The sequence below is a fragment of the Propithecus coquereli genome, unplaced genomic scaffold (genome assembly GCF_000956105.1).
Source record: "Propithecus coquereli isolate 6110/MARCELLA unplaced genomic scaffold, Pcoq_1.0 Scaffold14, whole genome shotgun sequence".
NCBI classification, from domain to species: domain Eukaryota; kingdom Metazoa; phylum Chordata; class Mammalia; order Primates; family Indriidae; genus Propithecus; species Propithecus coquereli.
Window position 1 is genome coordinate 16,175,451 of NW_012138302.1, and position 19,583 is coordinate 16,195,033.

Consider the following 19,583-nt stretch of genomic DNA (forward strand, 5'->3'; position numbering starts at 1 on the left):
AGCCCAGCCTCAGCTGGCCTTGCCACTCCTCCACTCCCTAGGGACCCTGCCCTGTGGCTCCCTCAACACTTAGTTGGCCCCCATTAGCTCCTCCAGCACTCTCAGCGCCTGGGCCCCAACCATTGGCTGCGGGCCTCATTACTTGCCCCTAACCCCCAGGCCACGAATGGGAGGCAGCCAAGTGCAGGGTGCAGGTGATGTTAGCCCAGCCCGAGGGTCAAGGTAGAGGTGGCAGCAGCTGCGTGGAGAACCCGGCCAGGGTAGCAGCGTTCGGAGGCTAGGCGCCGGGAAGCAGGGCTCCGGGGGATGCAGGGGCTGCGGCTGCTGCCGCTGCTGCTGGCGACCTGCACACTGGGGGAGCGGGCGCAGCGCAGGGTCTACTTGCGTGAGGAGTTTGAAGATGGGGGTAAGCAGTTCGCGCGGGGGGGAGGTGGGTGGGCGGTGGTGGCAGGCAACAGACCAGACCCTGCCTGCTTCTCTTCAATCACCTGCCCCAGCTGGAAGGTCGACTTTCCCGGTTTGAAGCATTTAGAGCCAGGACTACAGGTCGAATCCGGGCTCTCGGTACTTCCTAGCTGTGTGACACTGGGCCAGTAGCTTACCAAGTCTGCGTTTCAATTTCCTTCTCTATTAAATGAGGACAATATGGATCTTGCAAAGTTGTTTAGAGAGTTAACTGAGATAAGGTGTGTAAAGCATTGCCCCTAGTATGTAGTAGGCACGCACTAAATGTGTATTCCTTTCCCTTCATCCTAAAAATAAAAACAAGGGAACCCCGGAGCATTAAGGTGACAGTGAAATTTTCTGTTTCATAAAATATCACAACTCTTGCTCGGTGCAGTGGCTCACGCCTGTAATCCTAGCACTCTGGGAGGCTGAGGCATGAGGATTGCTTGAGCTCAGGAGTTCGAGACCAGAGACCAGCCTGAGCAAGAGCGAGACCACTACTAAAAATTGAAAAAATTAGCCGGGCACCGTGGCGCACACCTGTAGTCCCAGCTACTTGAGACCAGGAGTTTGAGGTTGCAGTGAGCAATGATGATGCCACGGCACTCTAGCCTGGGCGACAGAGTGAGACTCTGTCTCAAAAAAAAAAAAAAAAAAAAAAATCACAGCTCAGGGATCTTGGAGGTCAACTTGCCAACCTCCTCCCTGAAATGCCTCAAGAACATCAGGGAATTATGGCTGGGCTTCCTTACCTACGGACAAATGTTCAATGGTACTGTTTCAGCCCACACAAAATACTCTTCCTGTCTGTGTTATGTGTGTGCACGTGTGTAAAATCTCATTAATTTTTTGAGGGTGCAGTGGATAGGGCACTTGCCTAGGAATCAGGATTTTTTGGATTTGAGTCTATATTCCACCTTGAAAGTCTGGATAATCCCTTTCCCCTTTCTGAGACCCAATTTCCTGATCTGTGATAACAGTAACACTGCATTGAGGGGAGTGAGATGTAGAGGTGGTGCAGAGGTAGGAGTGAATGAGCCCAGGCAGGAGGAGGGGCTGGACAGGAAGGCTTAAGGAAGAAGGTGAAACCAAAGCAGTGTTTTGAAGGATGACTAAGAGTTTATCAGCTGGACAGGGATGGGGAGAACGGTATTCCAGTGAAGAGGAACAGCACGTACAATGGTACAGCCAGCAGTGGCATCTTCGTGGAACTGGAAGGTGTGAAGGGAGGGTAGTGAGGCTGGAGAGCAAGGGGGGGCTGTTTCGAGGGGACTAAGGAGCCTGGCCTTTTGCTGAAAGCAGCGGGGAGCAAGTGAATGCGGCAAGCAGGGAGAAACACGGTCTGACCTGGGTATCGGAAAGAGCGCTGCTTCTCACACACTCTAGGAGCAAGGGCAAAAAATAATAAAATAAAATAAAAATTAAAAAAGAAAGAGTACTTCGGCAAACAAGCAGAGATGGATTGTGAAGCCAACCAAAGTTGAGATTGGAGACAGAAAAACCACCCAGCAGGCTATCGTAATCTTCTTGGTGAAAGTGGAGAGGCTGTCCCAGGGCAGGTACAGCAGGGGTGACCGGGATCCAGGGGAGGGGACAGACAGGAAAGATGTTTAGGAGTTGGCTGAAAAGTGGGATGCAGGAAGCCCCTCAGCTTCACTGACTGGCTGTGGGGGAACCTTTTCACAAAGTGTAAGCTTCTTCTAAAGATAGGTTGGTGGTCCCCCATTTCCTGACTGACCTCAGCCATCCTTTGCCCTGTGAGGCTGTGTCTTCTGCTAGCTCCTGGGCCCGCATCCCTGCCTGGGCTAGCTTTTATTGACACCATCATTCCTCCTGTTAGAAGGCAGAGAGATCGTGCACAGACCTGCAGTCATTTCCCCAAGGACTGACCTCTACTTGTTCAATGTGGTAGGAGTAAAATGCCCATGGGTATTACCAATAAATATTTCTGAAATGCTCCTTGGAATCATGGAAAGAGGGGCTTCAAGCCCCAAGACATCTGATGAGGCCAAAATCATGAAGAAAATCCAGCACCATCTATGTGCAGCAATGTTTGTTCTATAAGACATTACCTCCTCCAGGAAGCCTTGCCTAGGTTTCCCCCGGTTCCCTTAGCCTCTGTGCTTCTTGTGCGTCAGCCTCACTCACACTATGACTGTCTGTGTACCTGATTCTCCTCTGTGTTTCCAGCATCAAAGGCAGTACCTGGCCTAGAGAGGTGCCCAGTAAAGGACAGTTAAATGATTAGACTAAACCTTCACACACCAAAAAATAATATCCAAGAAGAGAATTGTTATTCCAAGAAATCTTCCTGCAGTAGGACTTAGCAACATGTAATTGTTGAGGTCAGGTACCTGCTTTGAAGGAATCAACCCAAAATGTCATTATCATGCTGAAAGAAGGGAGGCCAGAGAGACATGCTGAGGGGCAGATTCTGCTTTCTGATTAATGAGGGTTGGCTGGTGGAGTTCTGGTGTTCTGAGGCTCATCTGCAGTTTAGAAGACCCAAAAATCCAACATATTAACAATGTACTCAGAACTGGGAAGATTTAGGCACCGACTTGTTCCATCTAAACTCAGAAGAGGCTTATATGTAAGCAAGATGCCAATATTTCATGAATATCTTAGACTTAACATATTTAAAACAAAACTTTTGTGCTCTCCTCCAGACTTGTTCTCTTTTCCCCTGCTGTTCTCCATCTTAGTAAGTGGTCTAAATATTCATCTGCTTGTTTAGGTAAAAAATCTAAGAGTCATACGATTCTTTTGTTATCTTCTCCCATATCTAATCCATCAGCAAGTCCAATTGACTGAACTTTCAAAATATATTCTAAACATGATGTTTTTTACCTCCCAAACCACTACCTGCCATAGTCCAAGCCACTATCATATCTCATGTGGACTATTGCAGTAACTTGAATGGCCTCCTTGCTTCTGTTTCTGCTTCCCCTTAGTCCCTTCTCATATAAATTTCAGAGTGACCCTTCTGAAATGTAAATCAGATAATGCCATTCTGGCACTTAAAAACCTCCACTGCCTTTCTGTTGGATTTAAAATAAAACGCAACCTTCTTACCATTACCTACAAGGACTTCTGTGATCCGGCCCCTGCCTACCTCTCCATTCTTATCTCCTGCTTGTTCATTACATTCCAGCCACACTGGCTTTCTTGCCGTTTCTCGGACACTCAGAGTTCAGTCCCATCTCAGGGCCTTTGCCCCTGCTGTGACTTATGCCTGAAATATTCTTCTCGTAGATCTTCACGTGGTTTGCTCCTTTTCATCTTTCGGGTTTCTGCTTAAATGTTTCCTTTCTAGAGGGGATTTTCTTGTTTGCCCTATCAAATTATTACCCCATATACAGTTAGACTCTATCCCTTTATGTGGCTTAATTTTTAAATCAATGTTTGAAATATTTTCTGTATATATAATAAAATATACCCATTCAAAGTGTATTATTCATTGAATTTTGAAAAATGTATACACTTGTGTGACCACCACAATTAATAGATAGAACATTTCCGTCACCCCAAAAAGTTCCTGTGTGAGCCTTTGCGTGCTTAATTTTCTTGAATGCTTTTCCCTATATAAGTTCCTTGTTTTTATGTTTATTCTCTCTCTCTCTCTCTCTCTCTCTCTCTCTCCCCCTGTCTCTCCTTCTCCCCTGCCACTGTTAGACTAGCTTTCTGAGAACGCAGTGCTTCTCTGCTGCATTCATTGCTGTAGTTGCAGCACCTGGAATAGTGCCTAGATCAGGCACATAGTAAGGGCTCAATAATTTTTTTGTTGAATGAATGAATAAATTGCCCTGGGAAATTATCCCTTTCAGAGGTCTGAATACTTAGACCAGTCAAGGCAAACCCCTCCTGGTTGTCAGAGACCCAGGAAACCAAACTCAATGAGTCAGAACTTAATCTTGTTGAATGCCTACTGTGTGCCAGTGAATTTTTTTCTTTATATATCATGTTATTGACTCTCTCAATAGTTCTATCAGGAAGACGCTATTATCTCTTTTTCAGTGATGAGGAAACAAGTTCAGAGAGGTTGAGTGATTGTCCCAAGGTTGTAAAGTTAGTGTCAAAAGCAGTTGGTTTCTTCACTGTACCCCACCACCACCACAAAAAAATGAAAAACAGTTGGGGGGCAAAGTAAAGCAAGTCTGGAAAACATTCATTGCCTTTTACAGTTGGGAAGACCATTTGGCGTGATGGGGGTAGAAGCCTGACTACAGTAGATTGAAGGATGGATGAGAGCTTTGGAAATGAACACCACAAGTGTGGGTTACTTCTTGGAGCATTCTGGGTGAGAAGGAAATAGAGTAGAGTTCAAGTAGGTAATTTGGGATGCAAAGTACAGGTGGAAGTTTTGGTTGACACAAGGTGGTGGTTTACAGAAAGAAAAATGGGCAAGGGAGTTGAGAAGAGTGAGCAAGGTGACAGATATACATCTATTTCAACTCTACAACCCCTGCACCTGGTAAAGTGCCTGGCACATAGAAAGTGCTCAATTAAAAGTTTGTGGGAAGAAGAAAGGAAGGACTATGAGAGTTAGACAAGAAAAAGCCAGGTGACTGAAATGAAAGATGGGTATATGAGTGTCAAAGAACAGATGTAATTCAAGTAACACAGTGTGAGAATTGGAGGACAGGAGACCACAGTCACGGGGGAGGAGTGTTTGAGTTTGAGATTTCAGAGCAGTTTCTGGTGGTGATAAGGCCCGGTGCGTGGATGTAGGGGTAGATGACCAAACTGGAGTGGAAGTGAATGCCAGTGAGATGAGGAAACTGAGAGGCCAGGGTGTTCGATGGGTTGTCCTGTAGACAGAGAAGTCACCTGGATGATGATGGACCTGAGGGGAGAGGAAGACTGTGAGCCATGTGCCAGTTTTCAGCAAGTGATGGGAGTGACTCAGAGTGGTGGATGATCAGGGCAAGAAAGGAAAAGCACAAGTGACAGCATGGAAGATTCCACAGGTAGTCCCTTACCTGCAATCTGCTTCCCACCCCAGCTCTGGAATCAGCCACACCAAGGGGCCCCAGCCCAGGGAACTGGGGCAAGGCGTTAGCCTCTGTGGCTTTTATCATGACCTGGCACCCAAGTCCTGCTGATGGAATCGTGAGTACGGCCTTTCTAAGCCACAATTTGCAATACTGGCCAATAGTGTTCAAATTGTACATTCCCTTTTCCTAGGTAACTCCCTTCCTAGGAGTCTTTTTTTTTTTTCCTCTAGGAAAATAATCAGAAATGTGAGCAATACTTTATGCTATATAATGTGAGCATTATTTATAATTGGACACATCTGGAGACAAACCTAACCACCCAACAGTAGGGGCCCAATTAAGTAAAGTATGATACATCCATAGAATGTTTGTGAAGGTTTTTGTGTCAGGGGGATAGTTTATGATCTAATGTTAGATGTTTATGATCTAATGTTAGATGTGAAATGTACAAAATTATATATATGGTATATATTGTCACTATGTAAAATATATTTGTGCATTAAAAAAAGAATAGAAGAAAATGTACCAACATGTAAGTGGTAAATAATAATGTTTCTAATTATTTTAATTTTTTCTTTATTTTCTGTAATGAGCTTGTGTCACTCTTTTAACAAAAAAACTATTAAAAATTCAGAAAACTCTTTGGTCTTTCCATTTCTTCTTGGAGTTGAATTTCCTGCTTTTGAACTCTTTTTTTACAGCTAAACTGTACCTGATAACCTTCAGTAACCTTTATCAAGCAAAGTATTAGTCACAAGTTATGATGCTTTATACAATCCAATCCTCACCTCGACTCTGCAAAGTAGTTATGTTTTCCCCAGTCTACAGATAGTAAAACTGAAGGCTAGAAAAGTTTACTAATTTGAGGTCACACATCTACTAAGTGGTAAAGCCAGGATTTGAACCCAGGGCTGTATGACATCAAAATTGATTTTTTTTCTTGCATTATTCCTGCTTCCCACTCCACTTTCTCCCATGAGTCCAATAATTTGAAGGCCTTCTAGCTCACTGTATTTTTTTCTTTATAAATGGGGTCTCACTATGTTGCCCAGGCTGAAGTATAGTAGCTATTCACAGGCATGATCATAGCTCACTGCAGCCTCAAACTCCTGGGCTCAAGTGAGCCTCCTTCCTCAGTCTCCCGAGTAGCTAGGACCATAGATGTGTGCCACCGTGGCCAGCTAGCTCACATTTTAAATAGTGCTTAGCAGCCTCAAGGAAGGTAAATCTTGGATCATTTGAATGTGAGAACTGAAAGGGCCCTGAGAGCTCATGTAGCCCAAAATGCTCTCCTTTTCCCCATTTACAGATGAGAAAACTTAGGTCCAGAGAGAGAACATGACAGGCCGGGGGCATTTAAGGGGCTTATGACAGAAATCAACTTGTGCTCCTTTCGTTCTGCTGTTCTCCAGCAGACTATTCCAGGCCACAGTGCAGAATAGCAACCATAGGGTGTCCAAGACCCTTGGAGTCCAGCCCTTTCATTGTGCAGATGGGGAAACTGAGACCCAGAGAGGAAAGGTGGTTTTCCCAAAGTCACACTGTGAGTCAGTGGCAGAGATGTTTGTTAAACCCAGATCTCCTACCTTCATAAAGATTCACTGGCCACTGCTGCAAGCTCCCAAGTGTCACATAGCCAGCAGGTAATAATTCCAGTGGCCCCAGGGACAACATGAGCATTTGGAATTCCAGGCCTTGCATAGGGACTGGCACATTAAAATATGCAAAAATGTTGCTAGATTGAATTGGAGAATCATCAAATCAGTAATGCAAATAGGTATGAGGGAAGGGCTAATGGTGACAGCAGTGACTGTTGTAAAAGTTGTAAAAAATCAGACAGAAAGAAATGAATTTAAATGAGGGACTGAACGATGCAGGAGTCACAAGGAGTGTGTGTGTGTGTGTGTGTGTGTGTGTGTGTGTGTGTGAATGTTAATTCTGTCAGCCCTCAGACTTAACCACGAAAACTTGGCCAAAGAGACATTGTGAAACAAAGGGCCTCTGTGTGCCCAGCTGGCTCAGACCCACTGGGGACAGCCCAGCAGGGCTGAAGAACACTCTGCTTCTCAGGACTCTGACCGATAAGCCATTGAGACCGTCTGTGAATCGTGGATACTTGGACATGCTGAGCATGAGGAAGAATCACCCTGGCCAGATGCCCAAGCCCAATAGGCCTGATCCAGCTGGCCTTTCCAGGTCTCAAGTACAAACTGATGGCACAGATCTCTCTGGAGGCTACAGGATGAGGAGGCAAGAGCGGGGGCCTTGGAGCAGACAGATGAGACTTCAAGCCCTGATTCTGCCACTTGTTCAGTGGGTGACCTTGGGTAATTTACTAGCCTCGCCAAGTGTCCATAAAATGGAGATGATTATTCTGACTTCCTTGCAGGGCACTGTGAGGATTGAATGAGGTGAAGTATGGAAACCATATTGCACAAGGCCTGGTACATAGTAAGGACTCGGTAAGCACTGGTTCCCTTTCTTACTTCCTTCTCTGTGGTATTCCACCTGTGTGGCTCATCTGGCATGTGGCCCACTACTTCTCTTCAATCTCTGTTCAAATGTCATCTCCACATGGAGGCTGGACACCACATCTAAAATAACACCTTGTGCTCACTTCGGCAGTACATATACTAAAATTGGAATGACACAGAGAAGATTAACATGGCCTCTGCGCAAGGATGACACGCAAATTGATGAAGCATTTCACATAAATAAAAAAAAATAACACTGTATCACTCAATTTTCTCCATAGAATTATTATTGTCTGATATTATATTACATATTTTTATTTTATTTGGTTTAAAGTTTGTCATCTTCCATGACAATTAGAATGTAAATTCCATGAAGAAAGGAACTTTGTTTTGTTCACTGTCCAGCACATAATAAATCCTTAATAAAAGATGAATAATGAATAAATAGAGGAAGGGAGGGAGGCAGGAAATCTATTGAAGACATCATCGAAGCTGCTCCCCTTCTCTCCTTGTCATATGTGGCCATTCTGGTTTGGTAATTTTGTTTTAAAGATATGAGAGGGATATATGAGTAGCATGCAGTGAGACTTTGGAATTATTACATCAGTTAACAATTTTAATTCAAGGTACTTGAATAATTAGTCTTAAATTTCTCTCTCTTAAAATTTCACTAAGCTATACATTTACGGTTCGTCCCCTTATGTGAATGAATATTATACTTTAATTAAAACATTTACTTTAAAAAATGAATGACACCCGGAGCCCCTATCATGGTTTATAATACCATTCTCCAATAAAAGGAACAAGGCCTGCTTAGAGGAATGGCTGATTCTAGGACTGGGGAAGGAAATATATAAGATGAACCTTGAGCACCTTATAGTTTGAGAAAGTAAGGAAGTGTTCAAAAAGCAAAATGATGGGAGTATGTCAAAGGGACATAGGAACCAACTGACAGAGCTTCCAATGGCTAAAAACATTTGAACAACAAAATTAGTAATATAGTATTGGATTATAAACCTAAGTATACAACAGAAGTCCATTAGTCCACACTGATATAAAGAAATGATTGAATAAATGAATGGAGACAGATAGACAAATCTCCTGTACAGAAGAATTTCAAATAATTTATGTAGATACTCTGCCCTCAAGGAGGTGGAGTGTCACTCCCCACTGTTTGAGTGTGGACTGTACATACTGACTTCCTTCTAAAGAGTACAGTGTGGAAAGAAGGGGGCAAAAAGAGTAACTTTACAATGGAAAAACCTGGCAACACTGCTCAGCCAGGTGATCGATGTTGACACTACCAGGCATAAATCGTGTTGACAGTATGTACCATTGATACGATGTGATGAGAATAGCACTTTACCTCTGTGGTCTTCCTCCCCCAAACCTGTAACTTCTATCTAACCATGAGAAAAACATCAGACAAACCCCAGTTGAAAGACTTTCTACAAAATACGCGATCGGTAGTTCTCAAACATGTCAAGGTCACCAAAAACAAGCAAAGTCTGAGAATCTGGCACAACCAAGAGGAGCCAAAGGAGACACAGTGACTAAATGTAATGGTATCCTGGGTAGAATCTTGGATCTTGGAACAGAAAAAGGTCATTAGATAAAAATTAAGGTACTCCAAATAAAGTGTGGCCTTTAATTAATGATAATGTATCAATATTGGTTCATTAGTTGTGGCAGATGTACCACAGTAATGTTAGCAGCAGGAGAAACTGGGGGCAGGATAAACAGGTACTCTCTGTAATATTTTTGAAGTCTAAAGCTAGTCTAAAATAAAAGTATATTTACTTTTTTTTTTGTAAGGCTAGTCAAGTGAAGCAGTGGGAGGGAAGAAGGAACAAAGGAATCAATAACTGGTTGTGATCAATTAGTTGTAAACACCACTACACTCATTTTTAAAATAAAAGTATATTTTAAAAAATGAAAAGTGTTTACAACTACCTTAATGGGGAAAAAAAAAGAGAATATATTATTTCACCTAAAATTTTTCTCTCCAGTACTTTCCATTAAAAAAGTATCTGTAAAAAAGAAAAGAAAAGGAAAAAATCTTATTCTTTTATCCAGTCAAACCCCTAAGAAAGTATTCCCTTGGCTTCATCTTCCTGTCCTCGGTAATAAAAATATTATTTTCCTTTTGGTATAGGGAAGACATCTTTCACATGGGAATTTCATCTCCTGCTTTTAAGAGACAGAATAAAGGTCAGCATGATCTTCTTGTGCCTGCTGTTTTTTAAGTGCCTTTAATTCAAAATAGTCGATATGCCAGAACAGCATATTTTGGAGTAGCATATTCTTAACTCTTTCGAAAGCAAGCCCAAGTCCCCTGGGTCTCATGAGGGGAGGTAGTTGAGTCATCAGCCTTGAGTAATCGGAGCTGACAGAGCCAACTCAGGATGGTCTTACTGGATGTGTGCTGATGTGGGGTTTTCATGTGCAGAACTAAGGGGTAATAACCCCAGATATTGGGGAGTGGGATTTGAGAAATAAGCATTCAGCTGCAGGGAGGCGATGAAATAAAGGCTATGCTCAAGGCCTCGTCCATCTCAAGCTGCCAAATTACCCTATGACTCTGAGACCACGGTGGGCCCAGAAGGCAGGAATCAGCAACTCTGAAGCATAAAAGCAGAAAGGCACTGAATGTTTGGATGGTGTGCCAGGACCCAAAAAGAATGCTTCTTTGTCTGCGTGCCATCTATGCCAAAGCAAAACAAATTTATCAGCATCTCCTTAAAACTACAAGGGAGAGTCTAAAAAATTTAAGCTACAAAACAGGGTAACTGGACATTGATTGTTCATTATCATCATTACTAATTCAAGAAGGCATAAAATGTTATTGCTAATCTCTTTACTTGGTGAGTTGATTTTATTATTTTTATTTTACTAAACATAAATATGTATAAAGGCTTAGTCCTCCTAAGCACATTTTTCCGCCTACTTTTATGAGAATAAATGTTTCATGTCTTTCAACCATACATTCCCATGGTGGTTTTCAGATCTTGACTGTCATGGAGGAGGGTGGGGTAGGGCATTAATGGACAAGTGGCTCAAGTCCTTGGTATTTGAGCCACTGCATATGATAGTGCACGAATAATGGGATTCGGGCATCCGACAGTGAGGGGCTTGGTCATTTTTAGCTGCATTTTATCGTCTTTAAGAAAACATAAATATGTTGCTTTTTCTCCTTTACTCCATAGACGGATGGAAAAAACGATGGGTGGAATCGAAACATCAGATGGATTATGGTAAATTTCAGCTCACTGCAGGAAAATTTTATGGAGACAAAGAAAAAGATGAAGGTAAATACAGGAACTCAGAAATATGCCAATTAGAAACATTCTGACTTTTATACAATTGTTTTTGTCCACAATCACCAATTCATTTCCTTAAAACAGAAAGTTCGTAGACAGAAAAGAACAAACTCTCCACAAAAATAATATGTCCATTCATTGAATAGCATGCATTTAAAACTAAGCTCTTCCACACATTATCCCCATTGGTCTTCCTAACTACTTCGTAAAGTGATTGCTCTTATTTTCTCAGTTTTGCAGAGGAGCCTCAGAGAGGTAGAATTATTTGCCCAAGGCTATATACGCAGCTGGCAGGAAGTGGAGCTGAGGTCTGATTCTGGGTCTGACTCTAGGGACTGTGTTCATTACTGCTAGACTCTGCTGCTTTCCCCAGCCCCCTAGGATTTATCAAAGAGCACTCTGCACTTGAAGCAGAGGAAAGCACTGTATAATGTCCAAAGACTGCTCTTCCTAGAGCAGCTTAGTGTGATGGAGAGTGGAGCAGATAGACCTAGGGCTACCTTACTCCCATGACTTACTAGCTGCATAATTTGGGCAAGTCTTTTTACTTCCCTGAGCCTTGATACTAAATGGAGATAATAATCATCACCTGCCGTGCTCATTGGACTGGGCTGTTGTACGAGCCAAATATAATAATATTGTGGAGGAAGGGTGAGCTCTGAGGACAGGTTCTGCAGGCATCGTTTTTTGTTTTTTTTTTTTTTTGTCTGAGAAAGCTTTTGTCCTATAAATAGACTCCATTGATCGTTCCCTGAAGTTATTTCCCATCTTCTCTCTCCTGGCTACTGTTATGAATCTAATTTTCATGTTTATTGAAGGAGAGAATTATGAACTGGCTTGAGCATTTTCAGTCTCATTTAAATCTACTCTGGAAAACTGTCTCTAGAGGAGAGAGAATTGGAGACTAAGTGACCCACAGGATGCCTGTGCTGTGGTGACTCCAGTGAAGACAATCTGCCCAGCCACCCGTCCCCTCTCAGTTTGATTTCCTTAGCTGGGCGTTGTGCTGCACTCCTGTAGTCCCAGCTACTCAGGAGGCTGAGGCAGGAGGATCACTTGAGCCCAGGAGTTGGAGGCTGCAGTGAGCTATGATGAAGCCAGTGCACTCCACCTTGGGTAACAGAATAAGACCCTGTCTCAAAAAAAAAAAAAGTTTAATTTCTTGGTTGTTGCTCCTCACACCTCACCCCACCGAGGTTCATTGGATTCCCCCTGGTTGTCTAATAGGGCCCTGGGGTACAAATGAGGCTCAGCGAGAGTGGAGGGATTGAATTGGACTACATAGCAGGGGTTGGTGAAGCAGAGACTCAAAGCTTGGTCTTTTGCCTATGGGTTCAGTGCTCTTTCCCTTATACCCACTCCCTCCCCATGAAGTCTTCCATGGCAACTCTAGCCTGCCTTGAGGTCTTTGGGCGAAGTAAACACACTCTTTAAAATGTAGATAGCTCCTAACACAATGTCAGAAGGCATGAAAGTGTTTACCATGGAACCTCGTGTGCAATATGTGCTCAGGAGACATGGTCTGAATCGGGGCCCGTCATCCTTCTGTGTAATCTATGCCAGGCCTTGTTCCAGACGCTGGGAATATAAAGAAGTCCCTATTCTTCAGGAGCTAAAACTTATTCAAAGAGATTGAAATAAACCTAGTTTTAGCATAGTGTGACCCAGGGAAGTACAGAGAGCTGTGGGATCATGAAGGAGGGACTCTCACCAGACACAAATAATGATAGCCCCTTGCATTTGATATTGACAATTTACAAAGTACTTCTCACATCTCTTACTCATTTGACCTTCACCAAGAACCCTATGAAATAGGAATAATTATCCGCATTTTGCTGATGAAGACCTGGCACTCAGAGAGTGAAAGTGCAGTCAGAGCCATAACCAGTAAGCGGGGCAGCAGCATGGAATATTATAAAGATCATGGGCCTAGCAGCCAGGAGATTTGGCTTGCATGTCTTCCCTTTGTAACTATATAGTCTTGGATTAATAACTTTCCCTCTCTGTGGCTTGGTTTCCTCACCTGTAAAGTAATGTGATTAGACCTGAAAGGCTCTGCGATCGCTTACAGCTCTGATACTCTCTGGAGGAGGAGTAAAGTCTTATGGTTGAGGGTGAGGGCTCTGGAATTAGATGGACTGGTTGGGTGATCCTGGACAAGCAACGTAGCCTCAATGACTTCATGATAGAGTGAGACATTCGTAGGGCCCACCTCATGGGGTTATTACAAGGATTAAGTACAGTAACACATGTGAATGAAATATTAATACATCGGTAAAGAGTAAGTGTTCAGTAAACATTAGCAATGGTTATTATTTGATCTAAGAGGCAGTACTGTGCATGGCAGAGCCTCATTCTGGTCACCTAGCAGGCTTCAGAAAAACAGGGCCTTGTCTTATATAAAGCTGCAGAATAGTATTCAAGTGTCTCTTGAAAATCAGAGGTAGCATGGTATAGTGGAAAGGATCAGACAAACGTGACTTAAACTTCCAGCTTAGGTCCTTCCTAGCCACGTGGCCCTACGCAGGTCACTTCAGCTCTCCATGAATGAGCTTCCTGATGTGTAAAGTGAGGATAATACCCATATTGCACGGTTGCTCTGAGGACTGAATAAAATAATGTGTGCACAGCTTTCAGAACAGCACCTGGCATACAATAAGTGCGCAAGAAAATACCAGAGGTTGGTTAGGTTAAGTGCTGGGTCTCTCTGACTGATTTTTGGGTATTTAACCCTGAAGACTCTGCTTTCTGCTCCCAGGTCTCCAGACCAGTGAAGATGCCAAGTTTTACGCCCTCTCAACCAGGTTTAAGCCGTTCAGCAATGAGAATGAGACCTTGGTGGTTCAGTTTTCAGTAAAACACGAGCAAGGCATTGATTGTGGTGGTGGGTATGTGAAACTCTTCCCTGCCACCCTGAACCAGGAGGACATGCATTCGGAATCCGAGTATTACATCATGTTTGGTAAGCTCGCCATAGCAGTCTCTGTCAGCCCCACAAGGTCCTGATGAGAGCCACTGTAGTTGTTGAAAATGTTCAGATCTCCTGGAACTACGTGAAGGGTGAAAAAGAAAAAAAGAAAATGTTCAGATGGACTTGGAACAGAAAATTTCTAGTATGATAGCTGCCCCCTCTCTCCACGCAGTAGGACTCTTCAAAGACCTGAAGAAAGCAACTCTGAACTTAAATGTTAATATAAATAGACCAAAGGGGTGGGGAGAGACATGGGACAGTATTAACAAGTCTACAGTACTGGGAGACATTGCCCAGTTCTCAGAAGAGGAGAAGGAGGTCATAAGCTGTGTAGCCACTCTCAAAGGTACCTGCTACAATAAGGCGCTGTACTCAGCCTCAGTGAGAGGAAGGCACAGGAAGTCAGGGAAATGACCTTTATTAAGCATCTGTAATGTGTCCAGGGTGTTGCATCTGTAACCTAAATATGTAACTAGGCCTCCTTGAGGTGGTCCAGCTCTTATTTACCTCCAAATCTGAATTCATTTTCAACACTGTTGATATTATAAAACCAATAAACAACAAACGATCCAGCTCCCAAAGCACAGATGAATACTGTAGATTTTACCGAATGTTTTTGTACGAAGTCAGAGGAAAGAGTACACTACACATCATACAGCAAAATTTCCTTAAAATTCTTTCTTTCCCAGGGAGCATCAGATCTCTCCTTTAAGCCCTTGCCAAAATCTTCTCCTTTAGCCTCTTTGCCTTTTTTCCATCTGTATCCTCCCCACCCTTCTTTTTTCCTTATCTTTCAATCTCTTTTTTATGGAGAACCATGTATTAATAGCACTCTGAGCATCTAAAATGTATGTCTTTGCCCATCTTTTTTTCTTCAGAATCTACCCTTCCCACAGAGAGTATATATATAGATACATAATGTGGTGGTGATTGTAGGGAAATTGGAAATAATTTTTTAAATGATTTTTTTTCTTTCGTGTGAGTAATATTTATTTCATGCTCAAACAACCCAACAAGATTGGGCTGTTAACATCTCCATTTTACAGACGAGGAAATGGAGGCAAGAAATTTTCCCAAGGTGAGTAAGTGGAAAGCCAGAATTTGAACTCAGTCTGGCTCTAAAGCCTGTGATTTTTCTTCTACTCCACCGTTCTGCCTTCAGGTATATAAATACTTTTTTAAAAGTCAGAATGAAAGACATACTTTTCTTCTTTTTTAAACCGCTATACGATCACGGCATGGAAGACATGCTTTTAAAATGGTATTGGTGAGGGGCTATGAGATCACAGAAGACGGCAGGCATGATGCAGTCCAAGTGGGAACTTTTGGGGGCAGTTATTAATTGCTGTTTGAAGAATAAGCTAGATTTGGCCGGGCACAGTGGCTCATGCCTGTAATCCTAGCACTCTGGGAGGCAAAGATGGGAGGATCGCTTGAGGTTACGAGTTTAAGACCAACCTGAGCAAGAGAAAGACCCCATCTCTACTAAAAATGGAAAAAAAATTAGCTGGGCGTGGTGGTGCATGCCTGTAGTCCCAGCTCCTCAGAGCCCAGGAATTTGAGATTGCTGTGAGCTAGGCTGACGCCACGGCAGTCTAACCCAGGTGACACAGTGAGACTCTGTCTCAAAAAAAAAAAAAAAGAAGAAGAATGAGCTAGATTTGAATAGGTAGAGAGGGAGAAGAAGGAAGTGTAATGAGGGCAAAGGAAGCTGCAAAGGTTCAGAGTTATGGAATTTGAATGCAAGTAGAGACATGGTGAGAGGTGAGATTAGTGTGGCTAGGGCACATTGCACATGCACACGTGTGTGTGTGTGTGTGTGTGTGTGTGTGTGTGTGTGTTTTGGGTAGTCAGACAGCAATAACATGGGAGGTAAGGTTGAAAATTAGGTTAAAATCTTTTCCTGGACCTTTGGCAGGTAAAGCTTTCTGGGCCAGAGACACTGATCAACTCTAGAGTTCCCTCTAGAGTTTTCACAAGCATAAAGGGCCTTAGGCTCTATTTCTAGATAGGCTTGGGTTTGAATCCTAGCAATGCTGCTTATTAGCTGTTGGACGTTGAGCAGGCAAGCTGTTAACTTTTCTGAGCCACAATTTTCCCAGCTAAGAGTGGGGACAGTAACACCTACTTGTGAGAATTGAATGCCATGGTATAAAATGCCTGGCATAGGAGGGGCTTCTGGTTGGATCTAGTCAAGAGATCAGAGGGAGAGAAGAGAGTTGTGCCCACAACTGAAAGTCAGCTTCTCTCCTGGCCGTCCTCTCCACAGGACTCTTTTTCTTCCAGGCTCTGGTAATCACTCCCTCTTGCCCCTTTAGGCTTAGGGGTGAGACCCCACTGCTGCTAGCCCTAAGCACAGCACTATACCTCGTGTTTTCTCAACGTCCTGCCCCCACCTTTGCGAACAGTCCCTTTATTAAATCCTTCTCAAATAATCCTAAATTTGAGTGTGCCATCTTTTTCCTGCTGAGACCCTGATTAATACACAGATTGAGTCTGTCTTGGGTCTTGGCTTCAGACCAGGCAAATTGCCTTAAAGTGATGTGAAATCATGCTTTGGGGTTTAAATTCCAGGACCCGACATCTGTGGCTTTGGGAACAACAGAGTACAGGTCATCCTTCATTACCAGGGGAAATACCATGAGAACAAAAAGACCATCAAGTGCAAGGTCAGTGTGTGGGCTGTTCTGTAGCCTAAGGGGGGTGATAAGCATTTTATATATGTTATCTCATTTAATCCTCACAAAAACCCAGTAAATACTATCATCTCCATTCTACAGATTAGAAAGTAGACCTAGAGAAGTGCTGTAAGTTGCAAGAGTTCACAAAGGAGCAGCTGATCCAAAAGCCTAGGAAGTCATTTAAGGTCCTCTCTTGGAACAGTGCTTGGCATGGCCCAGATCCCCACTGCTAGATGATGGAGTGGAGCAGGGGTGGGTAGGGAGTGCTAGGCTTTGAAATGAGGGGTTGGTTTATCTCAGTAACATCAAGTTAGAGAGACCTAGGCTGGCTAGACGATAGTAGGTGGATTTCATCAGCACTTTAGCAGGCATTCACCAAATGCTAAGTCTGTGCTGGGCCTCGGGATGGGGACAGCATGGACTCTGACGTGGCCCCTGCCATGGCCCTAGACATGGCCTCTAACCTCATAGCATGTGAAGGTAAGAGTCAAGCAAAGGCGAGTGATACCTAGGATGATGGGGTAGAGGGGAGACCCTCTACCCAACCTGGATGGTTAGGAAATGCTTCCTAGAGAAGGTTTCCCCTGTGCTGAGTTTTGAAAGATGAACATGACTTTGTCTTGTGAAGGGGTGTGACAATTTCAGGAGGAACTGAATTCTTAGAAGAGGTATTCGCAGGAGAAAAGTCAAGGTGACTTGAGAAAGAGGTTCGGCACTGCTGCAACACAGGGGAAAGGCAGGAAGTGAGTCTAGAAAAGCCCATAGGGCCTGCGTCATTGAAGAACTTGTGTTCAGGCCCAAGGCCTTCCTTAGCAGGACTATACAGAGGCTGTACACGCAGAGGCTCCCTGAGGTCCTCCTCTGGGGCAGGCCTCATGCTGGGAGCTGGGAGCACAACAGATAAATTACAGATGACTCCTCCTATTGAGAAGCTCACAGTCCAGTGGGACAGACAGAAAAACAGACAAGATTAGAGAATGATCAGAGCTACAGTGGAGAGAGGAATGAAGGGCAAGGGAGACCAGAGGTGTGTGTACTAGGAGATTGAGACCCAGAATCCATATAGGGCTAACCAGGGAAATAGGATGAGGAGTGTGTGCGGTAAAGTGTGTTTGTGAATATGTGTGTGGGGGTGGTATTCAGGGAACTGAGGGTCTGGTACATTTAATTGCTTGAGATCTAAAGATGTTCAATATGGAAGTAAAATATACCCCCATTCCCTTTATAGATCAATAAAGACACTCACCTGTACACTCTGATCATTCGTCCCAATGCTACTTATGAGGTCAAAATTGACAACCAGAAAGTGGCAGCTGGGGGTCTGGAGGAAGACTGGGACTTCTTGCCTTCCAGGAAAATAAAAGACCCCTATGCCCGGAAACCAAGGAAATGGGATGAACGTCTGCAAATAGAGGATCCTGAAGATAAGAAACCTGAGGTCAGAGGTGTTTGGCTGGGAAGCAGGTGGGATCTCAGGTGTGGAAGTAGGAAAAGGAGGCTGGGGATGATGTGCAGAGACTGGGGCCATCAGTCCCTCAAGGAGGCATCCAGCTACATACTGGTATCCAAAGAGGTGTGGAGGGAAGAAGGCCCCTACTTACCTTTGTTGAGGATCTATCAATCCTTCTGGCAGCCTCTGTGAGCAGTGTGTTATGATCTCTCTTTTATGGATAAGGAAACTGACGCGTAGAAAATGAAATAATTTGCTCAAGCACACACACGTTAGAACAAAGATTTGAACCTACATCTCTCTGAATCCAAAGTTATCAATATGGGGAATGTGGACTATATGCATCGATTCATTATAATTCTGGAAAGCTGTACCAGTTATAACTATGAATAGAACAATCTTTGCCTGCTAGAGACTCAGAGTCTAATGGGAGAGGCAGATGAGAAAACAAAGATCACGCTGCATGATCAGAGCTGAGAGCCAGGGAAGCCAAAGCCTGTGAGAGCCTAAAAGAGGCTCCTAACCCAGCCTGGGTGGGGGAGGAGGCAGTCGTCTGAGAAAGACAAGAAAAATGCTTGAGTGATTAAGTTAGCTTAGGGGTTGGGAACATCGACTCTGGGATCAGACAGATGTGGGTTTCAATCTGAGCTCTGCCATTTACTAACTGTGAGACCCTAACCTACTAACAGTTAGGACCTGGGCCAGGAACATAACTGCTGGGAAAGTCAAGTCACAAACAGAGATTATTAATATTTTAATACCTATGTGTGAAGGTTTTTGTGAAGATTAAATGAGCTAATAAAAAATACATAATATGGGCCAAGTGTGGTGGCTCATACCTGTAATCCCAGCACTTTGGGAGGCTAAGGCAGGAAGATTGCTTGAGGCCAGCAGTTTGAGATCAGCCTGGGCAACATAGTGAGACCCCATCTTTACAAAAAGTTTAAAAATTAGCTGGCATGGTGTTGTATGACTTTAGTCTCAGCTACTCGGGAGGCCAAGGCAGGAGGATTACTTGAACCCAGGAATTGAAGGTTACAGTGAGCTAGGATCACACCACTGCACTTCAGCCTGGGTGACAGAGTGAAACTCTGTCTCTTAAAAAATATGTATATAGGCCAGGCGCGGTGGCTCACGCCTATAATCCCAGCACTTTGGGAGGCCGAGGCGGGCGGATTGTTTGAGCTCAGGAGTTCAAGACCAGCCTGAGCAAGAGTGAGACCCCGTTTCTACTAAAAATAGA

General features: G+C 43.7%; 1 protein-coding gene across 1 annotated transcript in view; it reads left to right on the forward strand.

The window, feature by feature from the left end:
* Nucleotides 1-306: 306 nt before the first annotated feature.
* LOC105806269 (calreticulin-like) overlaps nt 307-19,583 on the forward strand; it is a 27,420-nt gene continuing 8,143 nt past the window's right edge. Inside the window, exons 1-5 of the mRNA XM_012639345.1 lie at nt 307-406; nt 11,125-11,226; nt 13,997-14,200; nt 16,784-16,878; nt 18,119-18,328. Of these exons, the coding sequence (XP_012494799.1) occupies nt 307-406; nt 11,125-11,226; nt 13,997-14,200; nt 16,784-16,878; nt 18,119-18,328 (711 nt within the window). The remainder of the gene's footprint in view (nt 407-11,124; nt 11,227-13,996; nt 14,201-16,783; nt 16,879-18,118; nt 18,329-19,583) is intronic.